A 15579-nucleotide genomic window follows, 5' to 3' on the forward strand; every position below is an offset into this window, starting at 1 on the left:
TCCTCCCTGCCCTAGGCCACATCCTCTCTATCAGAGCGCGATATGACACATCCCGCTAGAGAGCTGCACGAGAAAGATAACTGAGATAACAGAGTAAGGTACTTGTTCCGGTAATTAAGTAACTCAATGATTAGTTGCCTTTTGTTTCATCTGACAGTTTCCAATCCTATTGAGAGCCAAACACCAGAGAGAGAAGAGGCCCATGAGCATCTGCTGGGTCCTACATCCACTCAGGGGCCAGCCCAGGGATGTTCTGGCCTGCCAAGAGACATCCAGCCCTTCCCACAGCCTGCCCTGGGGCTTGCAAAGCCTTGCGGGTGTAAGAGTCCCACAGAGAAGATTGGAAAATGCCTGTGAGGAGGCAGAGGGTGAAAATATTTGAGGATGAAGGAGTGCCCCATTCCTGGACTAGAGCTCACAGGAGCTTGGGGAGGTCACCAGTGCAAGCAAACACTTTGCATCAGCTCACAGGGGTTCAGTGACAGTCGGCAGTGGAGCTCCTATTTCAGGTTGCGCAATCCTGCACTCAATGGTTTAAGCACATAGTGATCATTTCTCTCACGCAGATGCAAACTGATGCATCAGATAATAGAGATTTTGCAGCTGTATCTTCTGCAGTTTATAAGTTGGGAGTTTTTTTTTCAAATTCTGTGCAAGAGTTTCATATTATTGTCTCTTGACTGGAAGTTGACTGACTATATTCCATGCTTGCCAGCTTATGTTGCACTATGCTGAAATTATTATGTATCTTTTGCTTGTGTCACAATTTCACCATTGTTATATTTCATAAATTTAATTAAGTAATTTTGGGAATAAAAAGTATTAGACAAAGAATTTTATTTTTCCTTGCTGTCTGCAGTCCTATGACCTGGGAAGTCTTTTTTGCTCATCTATAAAAATGAATCAGCTTCTTTCCTCTTGCTACATAATATGTCTAGACACAGTGCTGGTGAGCTGCACACACTAAGCAAAACACTATGGGAAGAATGAAATAGCTTGGATTTGCACTTGGAAAATATTAACAAGACTGAATATCAATTTTGTAGAGATGATACTTAGAATTTTAGATCTGGCATCATAGATTCAATAAGATAGATGGATGTTAATTCTTCTGCTTAGGGCCAGGAGCACTCATAAGAATTCTGCTGATTCATCAGAGACATGGAGGATTTTTCTTTGCACTAGAATGCAAAAAAAAAAGTGTTTTTTTAGGACAGAGCTGTCTGAGCTGAATGGTATAGAAAATGTAGGAAGATATGAAAATGTGAGAAAGTTGAAATAGTTTTTTTATTTCTTGGTTTCATCTTTGTAGGTGTTACCAGAGAATAGTCTTTTCTGTTTTAATATTTATTATTTCCTTATCATTTTAAACAGGTGGCAGAAACACATGAGAAAATGCTTCTGATATGTTACATAAGTTTAATTCCTTTTATATAGTTGTATCCGATGCATTTTCTATAACCCAGTTCTGTGTCTTCCCCAAGCCCATACAAATGGAAAATTTAAGAACAACAGTTTAGTTGAGCATTTCCATCATGCTTTTGATCCCAGAAACATGTCCATCCCGCCAATGAAATAAAGAAAGGAAATTATATGCTTTGTGTCTTTTTCTTGAACTCTGAAAAATCCACCCTACTCCATTGGAGGTGGTGAAGATATGAGTCCTTGGAGATATTTAAGATATTCCATCTCAAAGGCCATGTTACAATGCTTTTGTTCCTCTCTGAGCCACAACAGAGATGAAATCTGACCTCTCACCTGTTTGGGATTTTCCCTACTGTGAAGAGATCTAAGTAAGGTGCTGGTAAGGCTGGAATAGGTGGCTGAGATAAGCATCTCCCCATACACATGGGTTGGTTTCTTTTTCCGGCAAAGCTCCATTTTTGACTCTTCCGTTGAGCTGAGTGGAGAAGTGATAGAGAAGCATTTCTGAGCTCATGGCAGTATAGAAAAAAGTCAGCATTAAATACATCCTGAGAAATAAACAGTTGTCCACAACACATTTCAAATGCACAACCCCATTAAGACCTTGTAATTAACGCTGGGTTTGGTCTTGTTTTTGTAAGTTAAGATGCTCATGAGTTGTCTACTACTGAATATTTAGAAGAAAAAAAGTGGCTGTAGGCAGGAAAACCTGCAGCCTTGCAAGAAAGAAGCTAAGTGACTTGTTCATGGTGTGTAGATATTGTCAAAAAATAAGTGATGCAGAAAGAAAACACAGATTTTTTGTTTCCATCTCAAGTCCAGAAATATTTCATGTGCTATACAGTGGGAAAAGTGTGAATTTTGCTGGAGCATCTCATATTAGTGAAATTGTTGGACTGGAGCTTTGCAAAAGCATTTTGACACCTACTGGTATGGTAACAGGATGTTCAAACCTTTCACCAAGTACAGAACATAAAATGAAGACTCAAATACTTTTCCTGCTCAGGTAAATTATAATTTTATTTGGTTTATTAATGGTTATTTCTACCTTTTATATTGCAGGTGAACAATAAATACAATAAATAACTCTTCTGTTCCCTGTTCTTTTCAAAGACTTTGGAGTTTTGAAAATCTTTAAAAAAAACCAAAACATTAAGCATCGGATTTATTAATTTTTTGATAGGTTTTCAGGATTGTTTCCAGAAATTCCGTCACATTTCCCTTGGTCTTGTACTGGCATTGATCGTCATGTGCCATTCTCTGTGAAAGAAAGAACAAAGATTGGGTTAGCAAAGATTTTGTAATAAAATAAAGAATTTAGATGAATGAGTGAAAATATACATTATTTGGAGCTACACGAGGATTTCAAAAACATTTCCTAGAGAATTGTTCCTTGAGGAGTGATTGTAAGAGTGGCTTTTCATGGTGGCTAAGAAGGTGGCAGGTGGATTGTCATATAATTCTGTATATTCAGTTCATATATTCAGTTATAGCTGAAGTCATTTAAACTAGGCTTTTTCAACCCAGAAAACAGTGCAGATACCATAAGGAGCTGGGTAAGCCTGGGGCAAGGGGTCTGCTCAGTGTCCCAAGGCCACCCTAACTATTCCTCCTTGCAGGTTTGAAGGCAGCTTAAAGGAGCTGGAGACACTGCATTGTCAGCATCTTCTGTGTCTCATTGAATCACACCAGAGCTTTGCTCAGCAAGTAGATAAAGGATGTTTCACTGCCTCAGAAAAGGCACCTGAGGGAGGACCCATGAGCCTTCCTGAGCATCATCACAAGTTGGAAAATGCTACAGGTCACAGCAGTATTTCACGGCCAAGAACCAGTGAAGAAACTGCTGCTTAAAGCTGCAGAGGAGAAGGACCTGGCTCCAGCCATGCAACTCCTGCACATCCATTTCCCAGTGTTAGATCATTATTGTTTCATGTCAAAACACATTTTGAGAAAGGAGAATAGAAAAGCATTTTAAATAAAGCTCCTGTCCCAGAGATCTATGTTCAAAGGATATGGAGAAGAGAAAGGGCACAGTGGGGCAGAGCCCATCTCCCTTCTTCCTCTGCCAACTTAAAAAGCTTTTCACTGCCTCACACATGTTGCAGTTTTATCTGGCTCCTGTACAATATGAGTATTTACAACACATCTGAAATAAATGAAGCACTTAATCTACAAATGTTTAAATTATAAAAAAGAAATCACTTCTTTTGTAACAGATAGAAAAAGATCCGTAGAAAAGTAAGAAAGTCTTACTTTACAGAGTTTTCTATCCAGTAGAGCCTGGAAGGTCCGGTAAAGCCTTGTAATTACTGAATTGGAAGATTCATTGTTTTCCAGCAGGTGCTTGGTTCCATTCACAAAGCATGCCAGTTCATGGCCACTCTGTTCAACAAAGCAGACATTAGAAAAACCTAGAATGCATTTTGTGTTTATCCACAGAAAGAAGAAATTTGTATTCCTCAATGTGGCAGCATGTCACAGTCAAATGCAACCTATTTTGCCATTTATTGAAAACTGGTAAAAGAATTTTGGGGAGACTGTAAAACACTGAATTCTCATGTATGCCATGAGAAATACCTATCCCATCTCTCAGAAAACCTCAAACTGTAAAAGTTACCTCATTGAAGCATAGTTTCAGCTAATACTGGGGCTTCACCACATCTGAGGAGTCTTAAAACAATGAAATAGTGCTGGATACAGCTAGAGCTAAGTCTGAGGCCTGACATCTCTAGCCCAGGTTCACTTAGTATTTAGGCACCCAGCCATAAAACAAAGTCTTGCAGAGATTTTCAAAGCAAGAGCCTGTATCTCTTGAGATGAAAGTCAAGCCCACAGAGGACTTTGGCCTGAATCTGGGCTTGGTTCTGATTGCTCTGTAGTGGGAGGGCTTCTGCTTCCCTCCCCACCACTATTCATCAAGCTCAGATTTGCTGCTATTGGTGTATTACAATCTTCCTTATAACTGAAAGCAAAAATTACATAAGGAGCAAAGTGAACAAACTTAAACTCAGTTAATACCAACCTTCTTTAACATCTACAATAGCTTAAAAAGAAATATACTTACTTCAGGGATGGGGAGACACGAACATGACTGAAAACAAAAAGAGTGAGTGTTAAAATCCAGCATTCAATGTACAAGTACAGATTTGTTTAGTCTCATTATATTCTCAAAAGCCATGTACTCACACTGACAGCAGCCTGCCTACATGGGCAACTCACAGGACTTTTGCCCTGGAAGAAGAGCAATTGAAAAATCAGTATTTACTATCATCTCCTGCACAAGCATGCATTTTTTCAGAATTAAGGTGCTGAACAGCCACTTACAAGCAGGTGCTCTGTATAGCGGATAATTTCCCGGACACCGCAATACTCTGCTTGCACAGAGAGCAGCAGACAAGAGAGGAGTATGTATGACAGCATGCTGGCATTCATGTCAGCTCAGTCTGATGGGTGACAGAAGAACAGGAGGACACTCCTTTTAATTGAGTCTTCGCAAAATTCCCATTCTAATATGGAAAAACCCAATTATAAACTGATACCAGGTGCCCACTATTTTTTCCCATAGCTTGGACAGCATTTTAAAGAAATCAAATGTGGAATTGAGTCACATATTTCAGTGACTTTAGTACTCTGGAAATTCACAAATGCTCCTCAGAAGAGATTAATTTTAACATTATGATATCACACCCCAGCAGGAAACAATGGTTAAAAATCTACGAAAGCTTTTTTTTTTCAGATGTGGGGTTTGCCTCCTGTACTTATGCAAATTACAGTTACATGAAAGCAAAGAGATGGTAATGCTTCAGCATTGCCAAAGTTCCTGAGAAAGCAAACTGATGTGCTGCAGGGTGGCTTCCCCCCAGAGTCAGAGCAGGACCTTGCTCAAAGAAAGCTGGTGACACTGCTGGCATCTGTGGAGCAGACAGATAGATGGATGCAGTTGTGGAGCAGTGCCTGGACAAGCTGTCACACTGAATTACAGCTGCTGCATCCAGAGCGCAATCCCATAGTCCTTGACCGTGATCCCACCTCTGTGGAGTGCACGTGCACCAGTGTGCAGCTGAGCATGGGGTCCTCAGAGTGCAAACAGGGTTGCATCCTACCCATTGCCTTTTGAGCAGAAAGGACTGGATGCAAAAGTAGTCCTAGGTAACCCAAATGGTATTAACTTTGCAATTCTCTCAGGTGGCCTCTCCAAATAAGGCTGGATGTTGGTGAGAGCCCTCGCTGGCTACAGAAGTTTCCTTTTTGCAAGTTGCACACCTTTCCAGAGCATGTGGTAGCCCTTCAGATTTCTTTTAAATCCCCAGGGTTGACTTCTATGCTTCCCTTCTGTCTGCCATAAGTCCCATTATGCCTTAAAGCTCTCCTCCAAAACCTTGAAACTTCTTCTGGTCAGTCTGGCTGAAGGATAAGTGTGATTCCTCTGGAAACTGTCCTGGAAAGAGAAAACACTGAGCTGCAATTAGCTGGTTTTCCTCTGGAATTTTCCAACCAGCAGCGGGTTCACGTGGCTGAGTGTGGCTCTGCTGCCAACAAGGGGAGCAGAGGAGGACCTGCCTGCTGCTCCTGCCCCTGCCTCCCTGCCTACACACCAGCATCACCTCTGGCCTGGGCCGGATGCTTCCTGCCTTTTTGCTGAAATTTGTCCTTAGGTGATTCAGTGTGGAAAGTGTACAGAGCCCTTTAGGCAGGTACAGCTTGTACACAGTCCCCACAGAACACCTAGAGAAAGCCAGAGACCCTCCCTTGGCAAGCTAAAGCTGACGGCAGGCTATGTTATGATCAACGGATGCATAAATATACCGTGGGGATGGCTGGCATCCATGAGCCAGGCAGAGGCATCTTTCAAGGCACCAGACAGTTAGAGAAGGAATAGAATCATTGATTTCTGACTGAGAGCCTGTGAGTCCCTAAAAAACAATAAAGAGACTTCTGTTACAGGTACATCACCTTCGAGGAAACTGCTCTTTGCCCAAGCAAAGCAGTGGGCATGCTGCTCTCTGTTTGTTCAGCCAGTAAAGCCCCAATTAGTTTAAAGCATGAATCCCCTGAGGGAACTAAATTACGTGTAACATTTGTGAGAGACTTGGTTTCTCAGATGGTTGACAAAATGATTTTACATTCTTTAAAGGAAAGAGTTCAAAAGTGTCTTTGATTTAGCCAAGGTTGTGCCATGAAAGTGGTAACAAGTCATGGAAGAGAGGGGCAAGGGGCTCTTTGTGACAACAAGGAAGTTCTACTGTGTCTGTTTTTAAGGCAAATATGTTCATTAGAAATCCCATTTTTCCCAGTAACTGCTACGCTGTCTTTGCAAGGATTTTACAAAATCTGATGTACCTAGCAGGGTCTCTCAGGCCTCGTCACCCGAGTAATGACATCTCAGTGCAGCTGCCATGCTCTGTAAATAAAAGCAATGTTGGCACAAACTTCAAGATACATAATAAATAAATAAATATAAAAATAATAAAATATATAAATAAATGCAAGATACATAGTTAGGACCTTTCCATACACTAAATGTAATTATGGACACTGGGCAGTGAGCACATCAGATAACTTCTTCCCAGGCCTACAGCCCAAAAGGCAAGGTCTGTATTTTTGTTGCTAATTGCAAATCAGAATGGCAGAGCTTTCAGGGCTGCTTCTGAGCTGCTGCCAAGCCCACGGTTCCTCCTTGCCCAAGGTCATTCTCTGCCAGCAGTGCCAGCGCTATCTCTACATCTTTTCATTTCTATTTGGTATCTTAGTGAGATCTCTCTCACACTGTTGTTGCTCCAGGCTAAACGAGTCATCAGAGAAGCTGCATTCAGTTTACAGTGATAGAGAAATCACCAGAAGTCAAACTGGCAGTGAAAGATCTTTCCATGTATTGGTTAGAGCCAGGGTGGATGAGCGCAGGAGCGAGTGGCACCAGCTACAGCTTCTCTTTAGAGAGTTTAGATTCTTTTCTGGCATTTAGAGGCTGATCCAAGGCTGTAGAAATTAATATTTGGTGCTATCCCAGCAGAAAGACTAACTTTTTAGTAGAATCTTCAAACATTTGGCTTTGATATTTTAAAAATCTTCATTATGATGACAAGCTGCAGCAACGTATTTTCACAAATAGGTTTGTAAGAGACGGATGTTTTCCGAGTGTCCCTCACTGGAGGAGACCAAATTCAATTAACTGAACAGGAGGCCAGTGGATACTGGGGACATGGAGTTTTCTTGACAACAGGAGACAAACGTGGCACATGGTCCCTGACTCAGTGCGCAGCTTTCTGGGCCGGGGGACTCAATCCTTTAGAAAGGGGAGACCCTTTAGCTATAGTTGGTACCCCGATCAACTTCTAGAAAGCGTCCACAAAGCTGCCTGTCTGCAAATGATCCATGAAAGGAAATTAACTCCTGGATATGAATCCCCCATGCAATTACCTGTGAAACCTGAATTGATGACCCCTTTAATCCGAGGTCTTCCAGAATCACTCAAACCTACAGCAATTGTCCTTCAAAAAACCATAGCAGCTGTAGGCCCCATAGATAGGCTGAATAGATTCCTTGGAAACCCGAGCGACCAAACTGGATCTACCGATCCTGGGTTTACTCCATATTCAACCCCCTCTCAGCCGCCAGGTTCACAATCAAATTCACCTGCCGGTGATCGCAAAGTTTGGACATGGAGTGAGGTTGCAGAAGATTTGATTAATTACAGTAGGAAATATGGACCTATAAAAATCCCAGAGGAAAAATCAGAAAAAACAAAAGGTGTCAGGTACATTAGGGCTCCTCATAGTGAAAAACCAGAAATAAAACAGATCCTAATCGTCAGCATTGGTGGTTATTAGGTATCAAAAAGGGGTCCCCAGAGATATGATGGATGGCTTACCCCTAGATAAATTGAGTAAGGTAGTGTCTAACTGGCAGTGCCGAAAACCCATCCTACCGAATCCGTCAATTCAACCCAGTGCACCCCTCCTCCCTCAGAATCTGGGCAGTGAGTCAGAGCAACCTCTCCCTCAGAGTCTGTGCAGTGAGCCAAAACGACCTCTCCCTCAAAACCAGGGAAACTAGACCCTCCGTCTCTTGTCAGTGGGCGAAGAGACGGAGCATGGGTATACCTGAGAATGCTCACTAAAAATAAAACAGGAGATATAATGATCACAGCTATTACAGGCCCTAAACGGGCACCTGTAACTTTTCTGATTGACACTGGGGCACAAATTTCTGCGCTGACAAAGAAAGATGCCCAGAGGTGTGGAATTGTTCCAACAAAGAACCAATATTGTGTTTTAAATGCCTTGGGAACGCTCTCACTACAGGGACCAAATGATCCTAAGAATCCTGCACACTACCCTGGACAACCTGTTTTGGTAGACCTTCCTACTGTAGGAGAAGTACCACTAGTGCTAAAAAGCCCTCTAAATAAATATGCATGGGTAGCCTCTGATGCCCTAGGGAGAGAGCATCGGATACATACACGCTGCATAATTCCATCATTCTAATTTTTCTGCCTTTGGTGGCAGACTCTGATGTGTTTGCTTTTCACAGAAGAACTCCGAGGGACATGAAGAATCCAGCATGGTCCCTCAAACAAGTTAAATTGCTGATGCAAAACAATGTCTCAGAAGTTCAGCCAGCTTGTTCACCTTTTCTGCAAACTTCCTTCGAGGGCTGGACAACCTGGTTGCAAAAGCGGAACCCTTCTAAGAAACGAACGCAAAGAGACATAACCGGTGTTATGGGAACAGGATTGGGAATCTTAAATAGTATTGATTCAGAAGTACTAATGAATAAATTGGCTGCCACAACTACAGATTTGACTAAAATACAACAACCACTACAGTCATCCCTATTAGCCTTGGGAAGCCATCAGTGGTTGTTATCGAACATATTACCAAATTGGGAAAAGGTAAATATGAATGACCACAAATTGATAATTGACGCACTCGATGCTACACAAAACAACGTTTCTTTGGCTCTCAGCTGCATCCAGGCTCAATTATGGATGCAGTCAGTTGCTGCCTCAATTATAAGAGAAGGTGAAGAAGGCACTTTTCCTACTGAAATTCGGAAAATAATCTGGGACAGTGCCACTGATTTTGAAAGAGAATTCCAATCCTGGTGGAACTTAGTAAATTTTACCTACGATCCCCTCACAAACACAGCCACAGCCTTTGTTCTAACCATACGTAATGCTTCAGTGCATTTGATATTCCCTGTCATTGCATTAGGGCTGAACCATGATGGAGCTGTTCTCTATCCTTTCGAGCATAGAGAATGGGCCCGTCAAATTGGTGAGAAGTGGCAAACTGTTAATTTAGAAACTTGTATTGTCCGAGAACAACAAGGGTTTATCTGTGAAAGTAATGCAATTAGAGCTCAAGACATTTGTTTAGATACAGAACAAAATATCTGTCATTTTGAAATTCATCCTAACGAAATTCCTGAAACAGTGCTTGTCTATATAGGTAATGGATGTGCATGCTTAAGAACTGCTTGTGATAAAGTATTTGTAGAAAATTAGTATAGATACTAAAAATCATTCAAATTTTTGTGTTTGTAACTTTACTAAAATCATAGGATGTGATTTTTCATATTTAGCCCCAGTTACTTCTTATCACCTTTTACAGTCCAATTACACACTGATTCACCAATTACTGCCTACCCCCATTGGGATGAATCTTACTTTGGTAAAGCAATTGTTGCTTCACCAAGATTTAATTGAAATTTTGGAAAAGATCAAGAAAAACGGACAGAAAACCTTGGTAACTGTTCATCACAATGTGAAAGAAATTCATCGTGTTCTAGAAAGGGTAAAGAAAGATGCTGAACACAGGTGGTGGGATACTCTTTTTGGGTGGTCACCTACTGCTACAGGTGTCCTGAACAAATTGTGTCATCCCATCATTGTTCTCTTGATTTTGATCTTGATTGGTTTTGCTTTATCAGCAGTCTTATACATCATGAATTGGAGAATGATGAAACGGTTAACACAATTGACATCTATAATAGATGTCCACGTCCCATCCACTGTGGACATCCCCAAGGTTGTTGACACGAGACAAACTACATGAGTATTAAAATAAGATGTGATAAGAAATTAGAGGTATTTTGATTAAAAAATTACATGTGTATTCTGATTTAAAAAATTATTTACTTCTTTCTTTTGTTTCCTTCTTTTTCTTTTCTTTTCTTTTCCTTCCTTTCTTATGTTCTCTACCCTTTTCCGGGATATGCTACCAACATTGACGAGTCCTGAAGACTTCACAACAACACTACGAAATCATGCTGATGGAGCTCGCTTGACGACAATCGTGAGTCACGGGGTGGTGTAAGAGACGGTCCGAAAATCCCTCATCTGCCTCACGATCATCGCCGAAGACAGAGACTGAACACAGCAGTCCTGGCCTGGCTGAGGTGGGATTGTCTGCCAAGTGTTGCCTACGGGTGTGCCCACTGGGAACTGGTACGCATTCCTGAGGAAAATTAGTGCAGGTCACAATGGACTGCGCCGTTCTTGCTGCCCAGGCGGGAAGGACTGCGCTGAAGCGGAAAGGAACGACCTGTCCTGTACACCTCTCCGGTACACCTGTCTTGTACGTCTGTCCTGTACCTGTTTCCCAAAGCAACGACCCCATAACAATGGCTGTAGATTCCCAACCTCTTGGACAGCTGCCCCTCGCTTCTGAAAAGGACTATAAAGGGACTTTCTAAATTAACCGAGACGAGATCTCCCCACGGAAAGAAGACGAATCTATTGGCGGAAGACCACGAGGACTTCGTCTCATCCGTTGGTAGCTATTGCCCCTCTTTTCCCTCTCTCTCTCTCTCTCTCTCTCTTACTCTCTTCTATCGCATTACTGTGTTGTGGGCACTTAATAAAGGTGCACTGCTTTGATTAAAACTGAAATCTCTTGTGTCCTTTTACACTCTGAGATCGATAAACGAACCATCACGACCCCCGCTTGCATTAGCGGATCGTGACAAGGTTGTCATTTGTCAGTTAATTTTCTGTCCTCATGTCTAGGTAGCTGATCATCCACTCTTCTCCCTTAATCTCTCTTTCAGCAACACAGACAAAAATGGGGAGAGGAAATAGAGGTTTCTCATCCATTGCTCAAAAAATTGAAATAAAGATCACCAGTGTTAAAGGTACTGGGAACAGTAGCACATAGAAACATCCCCTGTGTTGCCACTGGGACACTTGAATGGGGAGACTCGCTGTGGTCAGCCTGGGGCAGAGCCACACAGCAGCAGATGGCATATCCCCATGCCCTACCACTTCCCTGCCTGCTGAGGGATGCAGTGGGCAGGGTGCAGTGGAGGAGCAGAATAAGGAGGAGGTAGAGAGCTCCATCACCACGGGTACTGCCAGCACCAAGGCAGCCCATCAACTTTCAATTGATGGGATATTAAGATTCCAACCCAGAAAAGATCATTTAGAAAAGGTGAATATACGAAACTCTCCAATGTATTTCTGTGGTCTCTTACAGGCATTTTGTTCTGGCTCCTTTGAAGACTCTAATGTCCTGCACATTTGTGGTTTATGTGTAAATACTTTGGGATATATATTTTCTTTTAATGCTTTTACTTTGATGCTAGGTGGAATGACCAAAAATGCCACAAAACATCCTATTTCCAGACCGATATTTTAACCTGGTTTGCATAAACCTCCAGATCTTCTGAGTTCTCATGAGAGAATTTGCATTCCAGTGTAGAGTTTCTAAGAATCTCTATACATTTTGGGTTTTCTAATGTAAAAAAACCCAATTCCCTGCAGAGGAAAAACACCCAGATAACAAACCAGCTTCTTTTACGTTTGCTGTGTGCACTGATCAAGATAGAAGAGATGCAAAGACCGCAAATGAAGAGATGCTGTCCATAGTTTCATTTTCCAGAGATAAGGTGTATTTGGAGTATTTTTTTCCCTTTCTCTTAGATAAAGATGACATAAGTTACTGTGGAAATAAAGGAAAATAGGGGCATTCTAATCCCTTTGTGAAAGGGTAAACCATAACATAGTAATAGCAAGATTGCTTATTACAGAAAGGCATTGAATCCTGATGAACTCAGGGAACATTTCAGATTCAGTCCAATCCAAGAGGGTAGTGGCACCCCCTGAGAGCCACACGCTGTGGTCTGCCCTAGCAGATGGACCACAGGATGTCCTCAGGGCTCACATTAGCTTCTGTAGGTAATGGAGCTCTCATTACTTGCAGAAGAGTTTTAATTCATTTGAAACCATTTAAGCTTATTAACAAACACTAGTGGCACTCAGGAGCTGTGAGAGGGGGGAGCACATGAGAGAGACCTTTAGAGCTGCAAGTCCTCCTTGTTTCATGCAATAGTACAGTCACCAGCGCTGTCCTGGGGTGAGCCAAGCTTTCCATGTTGCAATTATATTTAGCAAGAGCTGAGGCATCGAAAAGAAAAAAGCCCTGACAGCAGCACACCAGCCGTGCTGTGTGTCATGCATATTGAAAGTGCTTCCCACAACCAACCGTCTCTAAAAGCAGGCAGAAGGCAGCAGGAATTGAGCACAAAGGTCACCAGTTCTCTTGTACTTTAAGATTTTTCCTGGTGTCTTCTTCCAGTGTCTTCTTTTGTGGCCTGCCCGCTTTCATACCAGGAAAGAGAAACATTGAGTGCTCTCACATCAAAAGTCCACTCACCCTTCCTCGCTTGTCCCACTGTGTGATGACCCTTTGTGTTGGATTTCCCACTCAGCACAGCATGCAGAGGGAGGCTGAACATGCAGGACAGACAGACAGCATGAGGCATTCACTCCATGGCTGTGTTAGAGCTCTTCCCCAGCCAGCCCCATATCACAGCTCACTTTTCATGCTGGAAGCATTGAAAATCCACCTTCAGGCTGCTTGATGGAAACACAGTGATAGAAATTTAACAACGAAGTAGGCACAGATATTGGTTCCCACCTAGTTGCATAAGTAAGAACAAGCTGGCCCTTATCCATGGGAATTGGCAGGATTTTCTATACCATGTTATTTCTATGCCGTGTGTGAAGTAGGCTACATTAGTGCTAAAACATTTTGAAACGTGGGAGAATAGACCAGTCCATGAAGATGAGCAAAGTCCTGGTGCTTTCACAGAGGTGAGGCCTTGCAGGTGCCAGTTTGATGCAGCAGGTGTTGGTGGCAGGGCAGTCTCAGCGTGTTCTCTCTTTCCCACTTGCAAGGTTCTGGTTTCTCCAGATTTTTCTCCTTGTGACCCAAGGTTATCCATTGCTTTCTCCATCACTCAAACAGGACCTTTGTATTCTCTTCAGAGACTGGGTGTTGTACAGCCCAATGGCCTTAGAATTTCATCTTACAAAGCAGGGATTTCTTGATGTATCCAGCACTTTATATCTCACAGTGAAACTGCATATGGGCCCTCTGAGATCCTCTTAAAGAAATAGGCTTCTTCTGCTGCACAAGTGACTCCTAACTGGTTGGTTGTTCCACTTGTGTCTGATTCTGGAGCTGTCACAGGATCTACAGTTTAGGAAAACTGCATTGAAAATCAGTGTGACTGCTTAAATTTCCCCTCACTTCATGGCTTCATTCCTTTTGGAGCCTGTCTCTGGAAGGATACTCTACAGGCTGCTTATCTAAGCTGGCAGTGATCAGTCTGCGCATTACTGAAGGAGTATATATAGGAAGAAGTTGGCTTTAGAGAGAGGAAGCTGTTCTTGTGCAGTTTACATTCAGTTTAGCACTTCAACTTCTTCCCACTTGTCTCCTTGGATCTCGTCATTTTTCTGGCTCTACATTTTACTTTTTTCTTCACAAGTGCAAGACAGGCATTGGCCTTCTTGGCTGACGTGAATGCCATGCCTAGGGGAGGAATCTCTACTATAACAGCCTCTATGACCAAACAAAGAACTTCAGATAAACCAGAGAGATATATCTTAATGCCTACAAAGACGTCACCTACTCTTCTGTCTCAGAAAATCAGAAACTGAGATGTGAACTGTGATCTTGCCTTCCCCTGTGGTGGGGACACACCAGGCAGGGACTCCCTAGGCGTGAGAAAATCTCAGCCTGGTTTAGAGCCATCATAAAATCATTTAGGTTGAAAAAGACTTGTATAAGCAGGGTTTCAGTAGGTGCTAAAACTGCTGGGCAGCACCAGCCTCTTCCCACCCCATGCACCACAGACGTCACAAAGCTTCTCCCAGCCCCAAAGACCTTCATCCAAATCAGGGCTGTTTGCTAGAAAAGCAGATTTTCACTGGGAAATTGGTTCCTGTTTGATTGGTTTTTTTCAATTAAGGAAATAAGCTGCTGTTACCTTTTCTTCCTTCCATAGCACTAAATAGCTTATAAAGTATGAAAAACAGACAGCATCTCATTAAGTAATACAGGTTGTTGTAAGAGCTGGAATGCTGCCAGAGGCATGGAAGCTGGGCAATTACAATCTTATTTGAGGGGTGACAGGTCTGAATACATTTTTATTATCCAGGCAACAAATACATAGAAGTGGGTATCCCTGGTTCTTCTGGTCTCCCTTCTCATTTCTTGACAATTTCAGGATTTACTGCGTTTATTTTAAAAATGAGGGGCTCTGTAAACACCTTGAACAACCTACCAAGCTGGTAGAAGCCATCCACTCCAGCATGTGTGTGGAACATGCCACTGATGGCAGGTCCGTATGGACAGAGCACTGACAAAGGAGCTGGTCCATATTCTGAATTCTGTTGATACAGGTGTTTTCTTTTTTGTAATTCAGAGACAAAATCACCAATATATGTAATCAGTACCCCACTGAATCAGCTGTATGTCTGTCTGTCTGCCTGTGAGGCAAGGCTGTTGTAAACTCCATCACCAGGTCCCTGAAAATTTCTTCAGAGATCCTAATTTCTATCCATGGATAAAGATACTGATATTATTTCCAAGAATGAATGCATTCAATATATCATACAGAAGATTATTCACAAGACACAGAGTTGTCAAGTCTCTGTGTGTATAAATTGTAATTTCCATCCCTCATCTTTGGGACATGGGGCTGACCCCTGTGGTGTCACTCAACCCCAGCACCACTGGACCTCTTTCACTGGTGACACAGCCACACACTCACTACTGCAAAAGCAAGACTAAGCTGTCAGTCTCCATGTGCAGGAATCACAGAACCATAGAAGACTTTGGGTTAGAAAGGACCTTAAAACTCATC

General features: G+C 42.3%; 1 protein-coding gene across 1 annotated transcript; it reads right to left on the bottom strand.

The window, feature by feature from the left end:
* Positions 1-2427: 2427 nt before the first annotated feature.
* On the bottom strand, positions 2428-6239 carry IL9 (interleukin 9). Its single transcript, XM_039559747.1, has 5 exons — positions 4750-6239; positions 4612-4656; positions 4490-4516; positions 3679-3807; positions 2428-2685 (listed from the first exon to the last, which is right to left on the bottom strand). The coding sequence occupies exons 1-5, from the start codon at positions 4855-4857 to the stop codon at positions 2578-2580; spliced, it is 417 nt and encodes a 138-aa protein (XP_039415681.1). The 5' UTR covers positions 4858-6239; the 3' UTR covers positions 2428-2577.
* Positions 6240-15579: the final 9340 nt, after the last annotated feature.

This window comes from Corvus cornix, chromosome 13, assembly GCF_000738735.6.
Source record: "Corvus cornix cornix isolate S_Up_H32 chromosome 13, ASM73873v5, whole genome shotgun sequence".
NCBI lineage: Eukaryota > Metazoa > Chordata > Aves > Passeriformes > Corvidae > Corvus > Corvus cornix.

Bases quoted from the DNA above. Each gene is read 5' to 3' on its own strand.
- IL9 (XM_039559747.1), bottom strand. From the start codon at position 4,857: ATGAATGCCAGCATGCTGTCATACATACTCCTCTCTTGTCTGCTGCTC. The intron at 4,657-4,749 runs GTAAGTGGCTGT...CTCTTCTTCCAG, and splicing joins GCTATACAGAGCACCTGCTT to GGCAAAAGTCCTGTGAGTTG. The intron at 3,808-4,489 runs GTAAGTATATTT...TTTGTTGAACAG, and splicing joins CGTGTCTCCCCATCCCTGAA to AGTGGCCATGAACTGGCATG.